This window comes from Gobio gobio, assembly GCF_949357685.1.
Source record: "Gobio gobio genome assembly, chromosome: 22".
Classification (NCBI taxonomy): Eukaryota; Metazoa; Chordata; class Actinopteri; order Cypriniformes; family Gobionidae; genus Gobio; species Gobio gobio.
This window is the reverse complement of record NC_137118.1, coordinates 14914334-14929784: the sequence shown is the minus strand read 5'-3', so window position 1 is coordinate 14929784 and position 15451 is coordinate 14914334. Positions and strand designations below refer to the sequence as shown.

The 15451-nt window shown below is 36.9% G+C and overlaps 1 protein-coding gene across 3 annotated transcripts in view; it reads right to left on the bottom strand.

The window, feature by feature from the left end:
* The window catches only part of gfra2b (GDNF family receptor alpha 2b), a 111762-nt gene that overhangs the window by 41186 nt on the left and 55125 nt on the right, over positions 1-15451 (bottom strand). For all 3 annotated transcript variants that reach the window (XM_079804662.1, XM_079804660.1, XM_079804661.1), the window contains exons 5-7: positions 9342-9451; positions 8361-8501; positions 7952-8139 (exon numbers count right to left, since the gene is read on the bottom strand). In XM_079804662.1, the coding sequence (XP_079660788.1) occupies positions 7952-8139; positions 8361-8501; positions 9342-9451 (439 nt within the window). The remainder of the gene's footprint in view (positions 1-7951; positions 8140-8360; positions 8502-9341; positions 9452-15451) is intronic.

The following is a 15451-nucleotide window of genomic DNA, read 5'->3' as shown; positions in this document are numbered from 1 at the left end:
GTAAATTACTGGTAAATTAACGGTAACAGATCATGTTAACAGGACCTTTTCCAAAATACAGGTAAAGTGGTTCTGGCAATTTACCAGTAAGGGAAGTTGTAACATTACCAGTAAATTACCGGTAATGTGCTCTGCGTGAACGCAGAATGAAGATTACTGGTATATTCACATGTGAAATCAGAACGTGCTGACGTAAGAAGTCTGCTTTGGGCCAATCATAAAGCCTTATGAAGATGATGTGATTACTCTGTGCTGTTTACAGTAAGGTTTTTAATCATTTTTCTATTTAAATACGCGCTAAATGATCATCTTTGACCGCTGCACCACATCTCGCAGCTTTTTCAACGTGGGCTTGAGACCCAGCCTTCTTTTCCATTCATCAGCACTGCAGCTCTGCAGCTGGGTAATATTATGCGAGTATCATGTTTTTAAGAGCAAACGCATTCTGTTTGATCATCCCTTATGCCTGTCACTCAAACGTCAAAAAGATGCTGTCAAATTGAACAGATGGTGAAACTAAAGTGCTTCTCCTCATGCGGGCAGAGGAAGACAACGGCGCAGCGTTTATAGATAACTTCCGATCACTGACATCACAGAATTTACTGGTATTTTGCTGCTACTGTGTGAATGGTCTCTTACCGGAAAAGCCAGAACGCAGTTGCTTGTGTGAACAGCATTATAAGTCATTCTGGTAATTTACCATGTTGCTGTGTGAAAGGGGCTATTGTCTCAACTATATGGTTGGGACTATCCATTTGGCTGACCAATGACAGACATTAGAAACATACTCTTTAAATATTCAGAAATCAGTTGATTGTGGAGATGGAAATTATGTGGCCAGTCGTGTTAGAAGAATTCACTTCTTAAGTGTTACTTCTCTGTGAATGGTCACTCATCTCAAGGTGCTTTAGGCAGGTGGGTTTTTCACATGCCATGAAGCAGAATAAATGCAATGGATGCTCTTAATAATGGAAAGTTATGACAGTCTTGCACTTAACATATTTAAGATGTTCTCAGCTAGTTATAGTTTGTAAAAGCCACAATATGTAATTTTCCGCCGCTAGAGGTCGCTTATTCAAAACAAAGGCATAGATTGATAATGCCTTGATTTCGCAGAGCTTTTATTATGCCGCAGACGAGCACTTCCGCTTCTTCGGGTCATGCGTATGTGGGGTAACACAGCGCTGTTTTATCATATTGGATATATTGGAGTGTGTTGAAAGTTATGTTATAATGCTACTCTGTGCGTCGGTGTTCGCTCGGCGGCTACTATAAGATGCACACTGCAGTAAACTACATTGATATTTGCCTTGGTAAAACATGGTACTCGCGGTAAAAAAAAAAAAAAGAAAGATTTAAAATAATAAGACTAACTGTGTTGAGATACATAACAATGATTAGTTTTCTGTTGATTAATAAATCCAAACAGCTGCTCACCTGTCTAATAAAACACCTAATATATTAAAGCATCTTTGGTGTTTCCGTGGTTTCTATAAAATAAAACCTCGGAAATCGAGGGTAACGCGAGTATGATGTCATTGATAGGCAACGTACACGGTCCGTGTCCTGGTTAAAAACGCTTTTTTCTATGGATTTAAACATTCTTGGAAACATTTGGGATGATGTAATTACACAAGTCAACAATATATACTGTATAACATTGTTCTAGTGGTTTTTGGATATTTTAATAAAAAAAAATTATAATTCTGTATTTTGCCTTTAACTACAAGACAATCATAAACATAATATATCTTGTCTTTGTGAGATAAAAACAATTGCAGCCTCTTTGATACAAAACCATAATTAAGAAGCTTTATGAAAAATTGCAAAATGGAAACACAAGAAAAATTCAGTTTTTAGAGCAGTTTTTTAAAGAAAGAAAGAAAGAAAGAAAGAAAGAAATAAAAGAAAGAAAGAAAGAAAGAACATGGAATCAATCAATAAAGTTATTTTTTAAGATAAAAAACTGACTTCAGAGGACACTGTTGAAACGAAGCAAACAAACAAAAACCCAAGCAGAACTTCCTAGGCATGGTGACTTAATAAGCAAGATTAATAACTGATAGTTTCAGTGCCCTATTTAACAGCACAGTCAAATCCCAGACTACATCAAGAAATGGATTCATCTCAGAAAACATGAATTTCCTTTTATACCTACTGTAAACAATCCATGGCGAATTCACTAAACAGTTGCAGCCATTTTGCGGCCACAATATTTCAACGCAAACCCTGCATCATTTTCACCCACCACCTGTAATCCAGTTTAACCAGGCACTATCTGCTCTCGTGTAACAACATAAGCAATAAAATGCCATTAAACTCTGTGATGTCATGTGCTTTTGCTCTTGTGTATATCTTGTTCGCAAAGGAGGCTGGGTATTTTGTCATATTTAAAAGAATCTCAAACAATTCCAGTAATCTGTCAACTAATTTATTTATCTGTTCGGATAGAAAGCAGCTGTTTTGCTTTTGCGTAAGTACAATTCGATGGCATTTCTTTCCTCATTGTAGATAATCATGTTTTTCAAATGCTTTTCTATATACAGACAATTGGTGCTGTTCATGCATAACCTCAAAACACAAAACAACACAGTTACATTAATGGAAAGCCTGTTTTTGTGAAGGCACCTATTGTCATATTCAGCACAATAATGCTTTCTTTCTATGCAACTATATCAATTTTATTTTTCAAAATGAAATGTTGCCAAGGATGGAATAGCATTTGAACAAAGATTCGAACAAGTATCAAGTAAAGCTATCTTGAAACAGTAAATCTGTTATTTGCAAAAATTACAATATCCACCCTAAAATATCCAAATTTGACTTTGTCACAAATGAATATCATGAAATAAAATAAAAATCCAACCATTATAGAAATGGATGTGTGTTTTTCCCTCGTTTTTATGAAAAGCTGGAGTATTTTTTTTTTCAATGACAGACTTAAATAACCACAGACTTGACATTCTTGAGTACAGCTGCATATTCAATTAACACTTTCCAAACTTTTACCAAAAGCACAAGTTCAACACATTCAACTTGCGCCAAGTAATCGAACAGATATGAGCAGCAACGTCAGATACCACTTTTCACAGATTGACTGTTGCCTCCTATGACAATTGCCAGAGACATAAATTAAAATAGTTATTTCCCGTGCGACTACATGATATTTCTGTCTGTGGAGTCTTCATAATTTGTTTCAGCATGGATGAGAGAGTACAGTCATTTTCTTCAGTACCCAGGGGCTTATAACTGAATCCTCAGGACTTAGGACGGAACTGCGAGGCACGATATGATGGAAGTGGCCACACAAAGCCATATCTCTATAATGCAGCCCCTTTCAAACTTGGATTAGCTGACAAATTAGTGTTTATGATGACATCACTCATTTACATAGGATTACATAGCTTCCTGTATGCAAGCGAAATCATACTAACCAAACCATCCTTTAGATCAATGTGACAATCAACATAACATCTAGACTTTTACTGAGGAGAAAGAAGGGTTCATTGGGACACATGGGCCAGATTCAAACCTTAATCTTACATCTGATATTTTATGAGCATGTGCATTAACCAGTATGCCAAGGCAGACAGCTTTCTCCAGGTATACAGACCTAGTTTGTGTGGACAGCCATGCTGCATGTCCGCTCTGAATGTCCCCTGCATGAGCTGACAGCTGCTCTTATTTTATGAATTATTCACCTCATATTGAATTATACAAAAGTGTTTTACCTTCCACTAGACACTCTGCATGTATTCAGGTAAAACATGATTCTTTCCCCCGCAAAGAGGAATTCTGCTTCCCTCAGTTATTTTAATGATTGTAATAGTTGGTGTCCTCAAAGTTTGGCCTAGATTTAAGCAAGGTTTAATGGCATTTCTGTGTTTTGCTTTTGTACATGCACAAAGCAGTGATAGGTTTTACCATTTATCTTGACATTCAGAGCAATTTTGATGTTAGTATGGGACACGCACATGGCTATCTAAATTAAATGGAGGATTATGGATTTCCAGGATAATATTGGGTAATTATTGTATTGTATGACTTTAAAAGCGAACTGCGTGGTTTCTATGCTACTAGCATCAGGCCATGTGTCTACCAAAGCATTTTTCCTAAGGCCAGAGTATTTTTTCAAATAAGCACTGAACATCTATTTCACGCTGAGTGCTACAGTAGGTGCAGAGGTGGGTAGAGTAGCCAAAATCTGTACTCAAGTAAAAGTACAAGTACTTACTGAAATATTTACTCAAGTAAAAGTAAAAGTAACAATCGTAATATTTACTTGAGTAAGAGTAAAAAAGTATTCGATGAGAAAACTACTCAAGTAGTTAGTTACTAGTTACTTTCGATCTGATTGATAAGCGAAAACCCTGAATTTCAGGCTACTTGGAGACCTTTCACACACCTCTCTGTAACACTTTACAATAAGGTTGTATTAGTTAACATTAGTTAATGTATTAGTTAACATGAACTAACCATGAACAACACCTCTGTTCAGCATTAGTTAATCTTTGTCAACGTTAGTTCATAAAAATCCAGCTGTTCATGGTTTATTCATGTTAGTTCACAGTGCATTGACTAATGTTAACAATATTTTAATAATGCATTAGTAAATGTTTAAATTAACATAAAGATAAATAAGTGCTTTATAAGTGCAGTTCATTATTAGTTCATGTTAACTAATGTAAGCTAATGAACCATATATATATATATATATATGTGTGTGTGTGTGTGTGTGTGTGTGTGTGTGTGTGTGTGTGTGTGTGTGTGTGTGTGTGTGTGTGTGTGTGTGTGTGTGTGTGAGATTAATGGTTAAACAGTGTAAATTAATGGTGTGCTGGGCTAACTAGAGCTCTTCTTAAAACATACTGTGTTCTTATATTTGTATAAGTATATAGGCTATTCTTTAGGTAGGAATAAAATACAATACCGTTTTTATTTGTATGTATTTTCTACACTTCAGACAGGTGTCTGTCCGGATTTGTGTATAAATGCAAGACGTCACATTAGGCTATTCAATTTGTTTAGTTTTGTGAAGAAAAGGATATGTAAATGTGAAGATGAGAACGTTTGTTCGTGGACGTGTATTGTTTGGAGGATTCAAACGATTCATTGCTTGCACAAGAGCGCATATGAGGAAAACACTCGGACAGTGTGTGAAATAGTATTATAATAAGGGAAAATTTCCCATAGTTACCAAATGACCGTTAATAGTGTTCAAATATAGGCATCATTGTGACACTTACCGCTACATGTTCTTTTCAGGGTGGAATTCTTGTATGCTGAGAGATGTCAGTTCGTTTTGGTGCACACAACATGCATCGCATTATGAAACTATTCTTTTTGACATCTTGGAGTGAAAACATAGACTGAACTTGAGGCCACGGGCAATCTGCCTCCCGTAGCTCACACACATCTTCCGACTAAACGCGCGCTAATTATAAGCGGGTGATGCGTAGCAACCTCTCGCGAAGCAGCCTCTCCAACGTTTCGCGAGACTTGCGAAAGTCATATTCACTTATTTTAATATATATAATATAATTATTACCATTTGACAGTAACGGAGGAACGCCACCGAATGTAACTAAGTAAAAGTACAGTTTTTTCACAAGAAATTTACTTGAGTAAGAGTAAAAGTACCCATCTTTAAATCTACTCTAAAAGTACAAGTTACCCAAAAAATGTACTCAAGTAAATGTAACGAAGTAAATGTAATTCGTTACTACCCACCTCTGAGTAGGTGTTTTTTTTTGGTCGCCGAAAGTTTAAAAATGTTCACTTTTTCCCAGCTGTCCAATCACAGTGGAGGAGGGGTGGGACAAATACCACACTCTGACCAATTGCCACATCCTACTTGTACAATGACAACAAGAACGGAACAAATAAAAAAATTGCCAGAGCAAGAACTTTACATTGTGTCAACATTTTTATATTCAGAAACAATCTACAAAATCAGATACTAGCAACAGCGGATATTCTGTATCATGGCAACCAAAGCTCCTCAACTGAAAAAAGAAGAAAAAAAAAAAAACCCTGCTATGGCACCAAAGAGCTCTCAAGCGCCCCCAGCTATGTGTGTTTTCAGAAGAGCTGGCTAAAAACACTTTGGTGGACACATGGCCTAAGGGTTGCCAGATCAGCATAATAAAATCAACCCATTGGCCAACTAGCCCGATGACCAATTAAACTAGCCAAAATACCATAACTCAAAATATGCCACTGACATACCTAAAATATCTACTTAAGCTCTGGGACCATTTTTGGGGATTTCCACCTGGATTTGGCCTGCCCAAATTGAAAAGCTTCTCATATTCCCATACAATTTTGGTGTCATTTTACAGGAAACCCTTTGATACATAAAAAGTTACATAAATCACTGCTAAAAGTGATAAACATGCAAGTATGTGGTCTGAGCTGTAATACCCATCCAACCCCAAAAAAGGGGCGCTTTTTAAAGCCCCCCCCCCCCCCCCCATACCAATATACAGTTGTATAAATGCAATATCCCAGTGTCAAAACTGTCTGCAGGATGCTAGAGCACACAGGGCCTGAGATATACACTTTCAAAAATTAGTTTATGAAAAAAAAAAAAATCAAAAAAGTGCCTCTTTTTTGGGGACATACTTACATGTTTATCACTTTTAGATATGTTTTATGTAATTTCAAAGGGTTTCCTGTAAAATGACACCAAAAATGTGTATTTAGACCACTGTATGTGGATATAGGAAGCTTTTCAATCTGGGTAGGCCAAATCCAGGCGGAAATGGTTCCAGCGTAATTTAGTGTAAATAAGTTACTTTGTGTAAAACAAATGCCAAAGTGATGCATGTCTCCAGAAAGTAGAGACTCTAAGCTTTCAAATGGTACCACATATGAGGTCAGAGCTCCTCCACAGACATTTAAAATTTAAAGTATATATCTGTACAGAGTCCGCAGAGTTTAAGTGGCTATAAATTGAAATACATAAAATACTTGATAATCGCTTTACTCTTTACATGATATATTACCTAAAGACTGACGGCTGGTGAACAAAATCTTTTCGTGTAGGTAATAATCCTTTATTTTTGAGCTATTTGAAAATAAACTATTCACAGTTTTAAGGTCATGTTCTGATACAACTTTTCTCTTTCTTGGTTCATGTCATGTAGTACATCTGTATGGAAGCTTGTATGCGCCACAGAATAAAAAATAAAAAAGGTAATTGCGACTTTTTATTCCACAATTCTGACTTTTTTTTCTCACAATTCTGACTTTATATCTCACTGACTTTATAAAGTGCAATTGCGAGTTTATATCTCGCAATTCTGAGAAAAAAATCTGAATTGCGAGAATCGCAATTGTGAGATAAAAAGTCGCAATATTCTTTTAAAAAGTTATTCTGTGGCGGAAACCAGCTTCCATACATCTGTACACCAACCAGTGACCCTCACAAAAATAATCCTTAATCTGTGTCATCATCTAGCACAGTTTTATCATTGGTAGAATCTAAATTGGGTAGAGAAAATTATTTCAATACAAGCATTTCAGTCAAATGTAATTTATGGAATATGTCATGAAATAAAAATCAACCTGTGCCACCAGTCCCAATTCCAAGGTAAAATCATAGACTTGGCAACTTTCTAAGCAAAATAGGCAAAAATAATGGCCGTTTAATAAAGATTTCCTGAACACTCCCTCTGTCTGTAATTGGTTAGACAATCAGATAGCCCCGCCCCAAACTCACACCATTGGTTGAGCTGTTGCTGTGCCAGGCTGGTCGGGATCCTCAAAAAACCAAAACCAAAACCCCAACAAAAACAGGGTTACACTTTTGTAGTGAAGCAACCAACAAATAGCTTAAAAGTATTTTAGAATAAATAAAAAAAACTGCACACAAGCTTAAAATTCTTTCATTTTTAGCCATCACTGGGTAATAAGATAATGTAATGGACAACAAAGTTGTCAGACCTACCTGAAGGTTAGCGCATGTGGAGAAAACACATGCACTGTCTATTTGCTTGACATCATTTGAGTTGATGACATGTTTGGTGATGATAGCCGGTTGCAGATTGGTCCGTACTGATGGGACTGCCGACTGAGACTCCGTGATGGGAACCAGACCCGCATCTGTGCCATAACCAAATGCCTGGATAGCATTTCCTGCACACCGAAACAAATGCACACATATGCAAATAAAGACATTAAAAAATCATGCATAAAAAAGCCATGAAACTTTCATGTAAAAACAGACCCTCTGCAAAAGAGATCACATGCCCGTAAGACACAGCATTTCTCATCAATGTGCCATTTAGGTCAAGCCCATAAGGATGGCTGATCAGGGCGTGAGTCGTGAAGTTATGTGAGATTTCATCTCCACTCACTCAGGCAAGTGTTCTCTCTGAAGTCTCGGAGGAAGGCCTCGCACTCAGCTTCGTGATTTCCACTGCCTCGACAGCCACACCAAGGGGAGATGGTGATGTTGGTGTGGCTCGCATCCACATAGTTTGGAGTCACATCTGATCCTGTAAGGCCAAGGGTAGAGATTCTCATAAATATGCATGAGATGGGAACATGCTGGTTTATAGATCTCGCTATCTGGAGTATAATGTGCTGTTTGGCTCAGTATGATGGCCAGAGGTTGTTGGTCAGCTCTCTTCTCAAGATATATTTGCACACAGGATGACCCTGGATTTTGAACCCTCCAGGATTCATTCCAGATAAAATGATGCAATTAAAAAAGGGTTTGCAGGCCTAATTTACACTCTAGAAGTAGTAATTATTTTAGATAAAAAAAAATGTAATTGCCACACAGACACACACACACAAAAGTGCCTTAGGACAAATGATACATTTTTGCATCCAAACTAACATTATTGCAATTTGGTGCACATTCGTATGTTACTTGGCTAGTACCAATACAATATTTGGCTTACTGTTTGTTCCATGTGTTGGTCCTTTGCAAATATGGTACTGTCTATGCCAGGTCATAAACTGATGCCCAATAATAATATAATATATTAAGCAAAACTGTTTAATGTAATATTTTTTCTACATTCATATATGCCATTTTTGATGATATAAGATTTGCATTGTTCTTTCTAAAAATTTGTCAGAAATAAAAATCTATTACATACAGTTGCCTGTATATTTTAGGAAAAGGGACATTATGGGGATCATTGGTTTAAATACCCCGTCAACAGTTCTCCTGTTCTTTATAATCTTAAAAGTAAAATTCCTGATGCATCACTAATTAAAACAGCCAAGGAAGACAAACTACATGTTCCAAACACACTCAGTCCATTAAAAAGCAGTTTCAAATTCTTATTATTGCTGTGCAACTGATTTTTTCCATAATCACTCACCAATGAGTCCAACGTAGGACACCAGACAACCGTGGTAGTTATCATTAGGACAGCTTGTTATTGAATGCGGTGTCGTCTGGCAATTCATGTGGAAGTCTGCCAGCCTGGATCTAGTCCAAAAACAAAACAAATTATAGAATTTAAGAGGCCGGAAACATTTTTAGTACATTTGACTGAATAGGATTTAGATGCATGCTTGAATAACCCTACTAATCTGTCTATATTTATTTTTAAAACACAATCACGGTACATGACGCTGTAGAAAGCATGGATTATCATCCACTCAAATAACCACCGTCTGTACTTCCTATAAGGTGCTCCAAGAGTCAAATGGCTTTTGATCAAGCTATAAGGGAAGATTTATTCTCACAGCTATTTATTGCCACATTGCATCCGATATCATCGGCGCTCTAATATCCGAGACAGAAACAATATGCAGCAGTGAATGAGCAATATGAGATGCATTCTGTCAGGCCTAACTAGTGTCTAGCGGGGTTCCAATTCAAGGCCATTTTCTGCTCGACTCCATGTGGTATTTCTCCAACTGAAGCAATCTGCCTCAAACAGCCTCTTCCTAGGGGGTTATGTGCATTCAGAAACAGATTGCTCCAAGCACTAGACCTGAGGTGGGCAGGGGGTCACATTAGTACTTATTCTTGAGTATGAACTCTCTCCCCTAGCACTTTGCACACACATAAACTCTGAATAAAAACACGCCACAGCCTTCCCTCAAATAACGCGAACGAGATGGAGATCTCAGACTCGGTGCCCTCCTCCGAGACCCTGATTAATAGTGAATCATCCTTCACGGCAGTATGGACCCCTGACTCACCAACTCAGCTATGGTGTGAATATTAACTGAACCGTTCTTACTGTGGGGTCCATAGGTGTTGCCTGCTGGGTGTTTACCTCCCGGAACAAAGAATGGTATCTGCATCGTTCTCATGGGCACTGGCCAAAAAGGTCATCCTTTCTACTCGGCTTTATTGACATGGAAATGGATGTTCCTCTGATGCTTTTTGTGCTGTATTTTCACCCTGAGCTTTATCTCTAGATAACCACTGCTGTGACTCGCAGCAAAAAAAAAAAAGGTGTGTAAAATCAGCAATCAAGGAGCGGCGCATGCTGATGAGACTGCAATCCAAAGTGGACGGCTCTGAAAGGGCGAACTGAAGTGCTATTGAATTACGGCAATAGCAGTTCAAAATATTACTCAATTATTTAAATTCTCAACTACATCCAAGCTTTAATTTCCAGAGCTTAAGTATAAGACCTTGTTTACATCGTGCAACTAGCGCAGACTTCAGAGGGTTGTTATAAGGGGTTAGTTGTTACACCGTCAGAGAAGAGAGATACACTAATATATACACATAATGACACACAAAGACTGCACAAAGTGGGACACTGTACAAGCTTAATTTAACTGCACAGTATTTGACATTACTACTTTTATCCATCAAGGACACCTCAAACTGACCAAAAGTGACAGTAAAGATATTTCTAATGTTACAAAATATTTGTATTTCAAATAAATGCAGTTTTTTATACTTACTATTCGTCAAAGAATTCTGAAAAATGTCACAATATCCACAAAAATATTAAGCATCTGTTTCAACTGTTTTCAATATTAATAATGATAAAAAATGTTTCTTGAGCAGCACATTTTAGAAATATTTTTGAAGGACCATGTAACACGGAGACTGGAATAATGATGCTAATTATTCAGCTTTGACATCACAGGAATACGTTAAATATTTATCACTTAACATAAACATTTTTAAATATTAAAATAGTTAGTTATTTGAATATTTTAATAATATTTCACTATATCACAGTTTTTATTTGACCAAATAAATGTCTTCAAAAACATACAAAATTTGTATTGACTATGGAAATTAAAGTTTGAAAGTTTGAAAAAACACCCACACAAATATTTGAAACAAAATGTTACTCCCCTTGACTTCCCTCCATTTTTTCTTAGAATCGTATTCTTTAAAACAGCATGATTTTAAACCTAACACCTGTTTAAGTCATTTTAAGGCCACTGGAGAAAAGTTTCAAGTGAATTCACCATGTTACCTCACTTACTTAAAGTTCTCTGCAGAGATCATGAATATTCTATCAGTTATACCATCACGATTCAACCCCTTGAACTTAGACAGTCATGTCCTGAAGCAGACAGTGTAAAGCTTGTATACATGCCAGAAAATACACTTGAAAAAAGCAAATGTGAAAAAAGGAGTTCTTTCTATTGCATCTGACCCTTAAATACTTTCCTATCGTGAAGTCCTGTGTATTTAGGTATTTCATATTTCATTTATTTGAATTTGATTTTGAAACCAGTTGGAGTGTGTCATTTCTAAGCCACTAAACATAAAACAATGATTGTTTTCAGACATGTTTCCAAAAAACAGTACCCCATCTGCTATTGGTCAACCACACAGATAACCCTGCCCCCAAACTCACACTATTGGTTGAGCTGTCGCTGGGTCAAACTCAAAGGAAGCTATGTTAAAATCATGTTTTGTTTTGTTTTTTGGTGGGAATTAATTTTTCAAATTACTTGTAGTTTTTTTCAACAAATGGCTAGGAAAGAAGACCATTTTAACATCCAAAAATGACAAAAATCTCCTTTAACTTGTTTGAAACATTACTTGGTTAGATTAACGTTTTCAAAGATCCACTTGACATTGGGCTGCCAGTTGAAATCACAACACTCTTTAAATATGTACACCTACATTTTTAAGGACATGTGGGAGTATTATCATAGAAAATAACAAATATGTCCTCAAAAATGACAAAGCTGTATTGGGTCTGAGGAACATTCCTACATATTGAGATTCATAATGCGGTTGTAAGATGAGGTTTGAGGGTTTTTTTTTTTTAATGGCAAAGCAGGAAAGATGAACACGGACTGCCTTGTTTTTCTATTAAACCAGGAATATAATAACGATGCTTGCCTAAATGAATGAATCCCTCAGTAGAGCTGATGATTTACATTGTTAATTACATTCTGGCTGGCTCAAGGAAGCAGAAGGGTGGGAGATGTGTAAATGAATGCCCCTGGTAACAGGTTTGCAGGGCTGGAGTGTTAAACCTTCATCATCAGCATTAACGTTACCCACTCCCCCCAGGAGACATCGTGAGTCCGCTATGTCATTTAGGGACATCTCTAAACGGATGTTATCCTCTCATAGCCAAACATCCTGTGCAGAAATCATCCAATCATTCTGTAACTAGAGTTAGTGAGAGCAGTGGTGACTTGCAGATGATGAACAAGGGTTACAGAAAAATAATTACAGGGTTTGGCTTTTAAATTCTCTTTGAAACCAGTGTAGACAGCTTCTGTTGCGGAGCAACACATCAATGGTCGTGTCCGGTGTAGACACGTGTAAGTCAAACAACTGATAATCAAAATAGTTAGCTCTATAAAAATGAATGGTTTATTCTAAAGCTGCACGCTTCAGGATAAACTGAGATTTCATGTTTTTTTGTTGTTGTTTTTTTAAATAGAGATCATGATTCTCCCACGATTCTGAACAGACAACTACATAAAATAATGCAATTTAGTAGAGGTTCTGACAAAATATTAATTAAATAATTACATATCTTTTTACGAAATTTTTTTTTTTCAGATTTTGCCAGGATAGTAGTAGAGTGGACAGGAAGCAAGGTGGAGAGAGAGTGGGGATGGGATTGGGAAAGGTCCACAAGCCGAGACACGAACCCGGGTCTCCCAAGCGCAATGGCGCTATATGTCGGCACGTATAATATTGGCATGTATTAAAAAAACACTTATTAATTGTTATTATCTTTAAAAAAAAAAAATCTCACTACAGTAATTTAACTGCATTTTCGTTTGCCCAGTGATTTTGGTCTTTATACTGACATCTAGTGGCCTGGATGATGACGTCTAAAGCTGTTCGTTTTTTTTAATTAATATTGTCTCATCTGTCTGGTGGATTGAATATAAGAGAACATTTATATTCTTTCATTTCTATTTCTCTTTAATATTAACCTTTTTTTAAGTGCAAAACTTCTCTTTTTTTGACCTTCACAAAATTACTAAGTATACCTTTAAGATGTTTTTTTTTAATTCCTCAGCATCACTGCAGCCCAGTCATTTCCTAATTGGAGTGTTTATCACTGATGGTTTAGGAACAGATGGTTTGGGTGCCAGTCCTCTTCATACTCTGGCCTCAGTCCATCATGGATATCCACAAACAATAAACAATAAACAGCACAAGCAAACTATCAAGGCCAAAAATTTCAGTATGGTAATTTTAAGGCTTGTCTCTATCTTTTTACACTTCATTTGGACAGATCCTGTCAATGTACTTCAACTTTAGCATGTACTTTCTAACGTTTTTTTTAATATCCATTAAGGGTTTGTTCACACTTGTAGTTCGGTTCTCTTGGTTGTTTTGGACCCAAAAAGAAAACGATTAATTTAGTCCTGGTTTACTTAGTGTTCACACTGTCATCGGCTTTAATGACGTATATTTTGGGACAGAACTTGTCAAACATCCAAAACAATGCTGTGTGCTTGGCTAAATGTGCTTGGTACTGTATATGATGGAGCTGACAACTCAGGAAGAACTTATAAAATGTGTAAATGAGTCAAAACTGTAGCTAGAAACGAAGATCTGCTGCAAGGAGACACGGTTCTGATGGCTGTACCGAACTGTGATGGGCAACTTATATTTAAAATGTTTCCAGTGCTGCACTTATAATGTTAGTAAGATTCTTACATCATAATTTAGAGGGGGAAAAAAAGGTATTTTATGAAAATAAAAGTGAAAAGTGTTGATTAGAAGAGATTTGTTGATTATTTCAAGAGTTTTGGCACGACTCTGATAAACTTGTGCTATTTGTTTGAAAGCTCCAGCAATTGCAAAGGGAGCTTTCTTTGATCACTTTCTATATATAATTTAATCAGAGTTTAAATAACAGATTATTTTATATCCTAAGAGAACCAATGTGAAGTTGACCATTTAGTCACTGTTTTGAGTCCATATCGTAAAAGTCTGTTTGCAAAGCCTGCGCGGAAATTGCGACTGATTTAACAAAGAATCCACCGTGAAATGTACTGAATACAAATAAATAATGCTCAACTAAGACCTTCACGTTGTTGAAAATATTTAACCACGTTCCTAGCATTAGGATCCTTTGGAAGGTAATGTTATTTGTAGTCCATCGTGTATTGCTCTTCTCTCCTTGTCATCTCACTAACACGCCAGAGGGCGGGGCCAAAGTTACAATGACGAAGTCGGCTTTGATTTTCATCTGCAGAGGCGGTCTTTCACCTTCATAGATTGGCGCATTCCACAGTGAGTTCTTATATGGGCTTGGTTACAATAAAAACTGTTTTTGGACTAACAAGGACGTTTTCAGTTCTAAAACGTATAGTATTCTTATAACATGATGACATCTATTCCTTGTCAAATGCTCGCGGAAAATTTTATTTCTCAGTTCATGACCCCTTTAATCGAACCAAACCTGCCAAGTGTGAACACGCCCTAAGAGTGCTTTCACACTAGAAATGTTGGTGTTTGTGTGTTCTCACTCACTTTCCAGACAGATCCACTGCAAGCATAGAGAATGTCTAATTACTGCACGCCTTCAGCAGAAATGGACTGCCGCGTTCTTTGGACATTTGCAGTACATTCGTGGCATATAGACGCTGATGCTTTGAAAACAAAACCATACGTTCATAAACCAAAAGATAAAAGTGAGGTAAGCAACTCCTGTGTCGTTGTTTCCAAGCAACGGGGTAAACAGCTGCTGCTTTGATGACGCAAATGCACCGCGGTTCAGTCCCAAATAATATAATGTGAACACAGTCCAGCAGGGGCAGGGGGAAATCAAACTAGGTTCGGAGCAGGCGATGAAAGCACCCTACGTTTCTGAACATCCCCTTGTGATAATCCTGACTGCACTCTAACAATAATTCAGTGTCACTGTAGAGGTTTTAGATATTTCATCTATGTCCTAAAAAACCTATTAATCACAGATGTTTTGTTTTTTGTTTTTTTCACAAAAAGTGTGACTTCATTATTCCATGACACTGATCAATGATACACGTTCTTGGTGGGCTTATTTGGCAATAA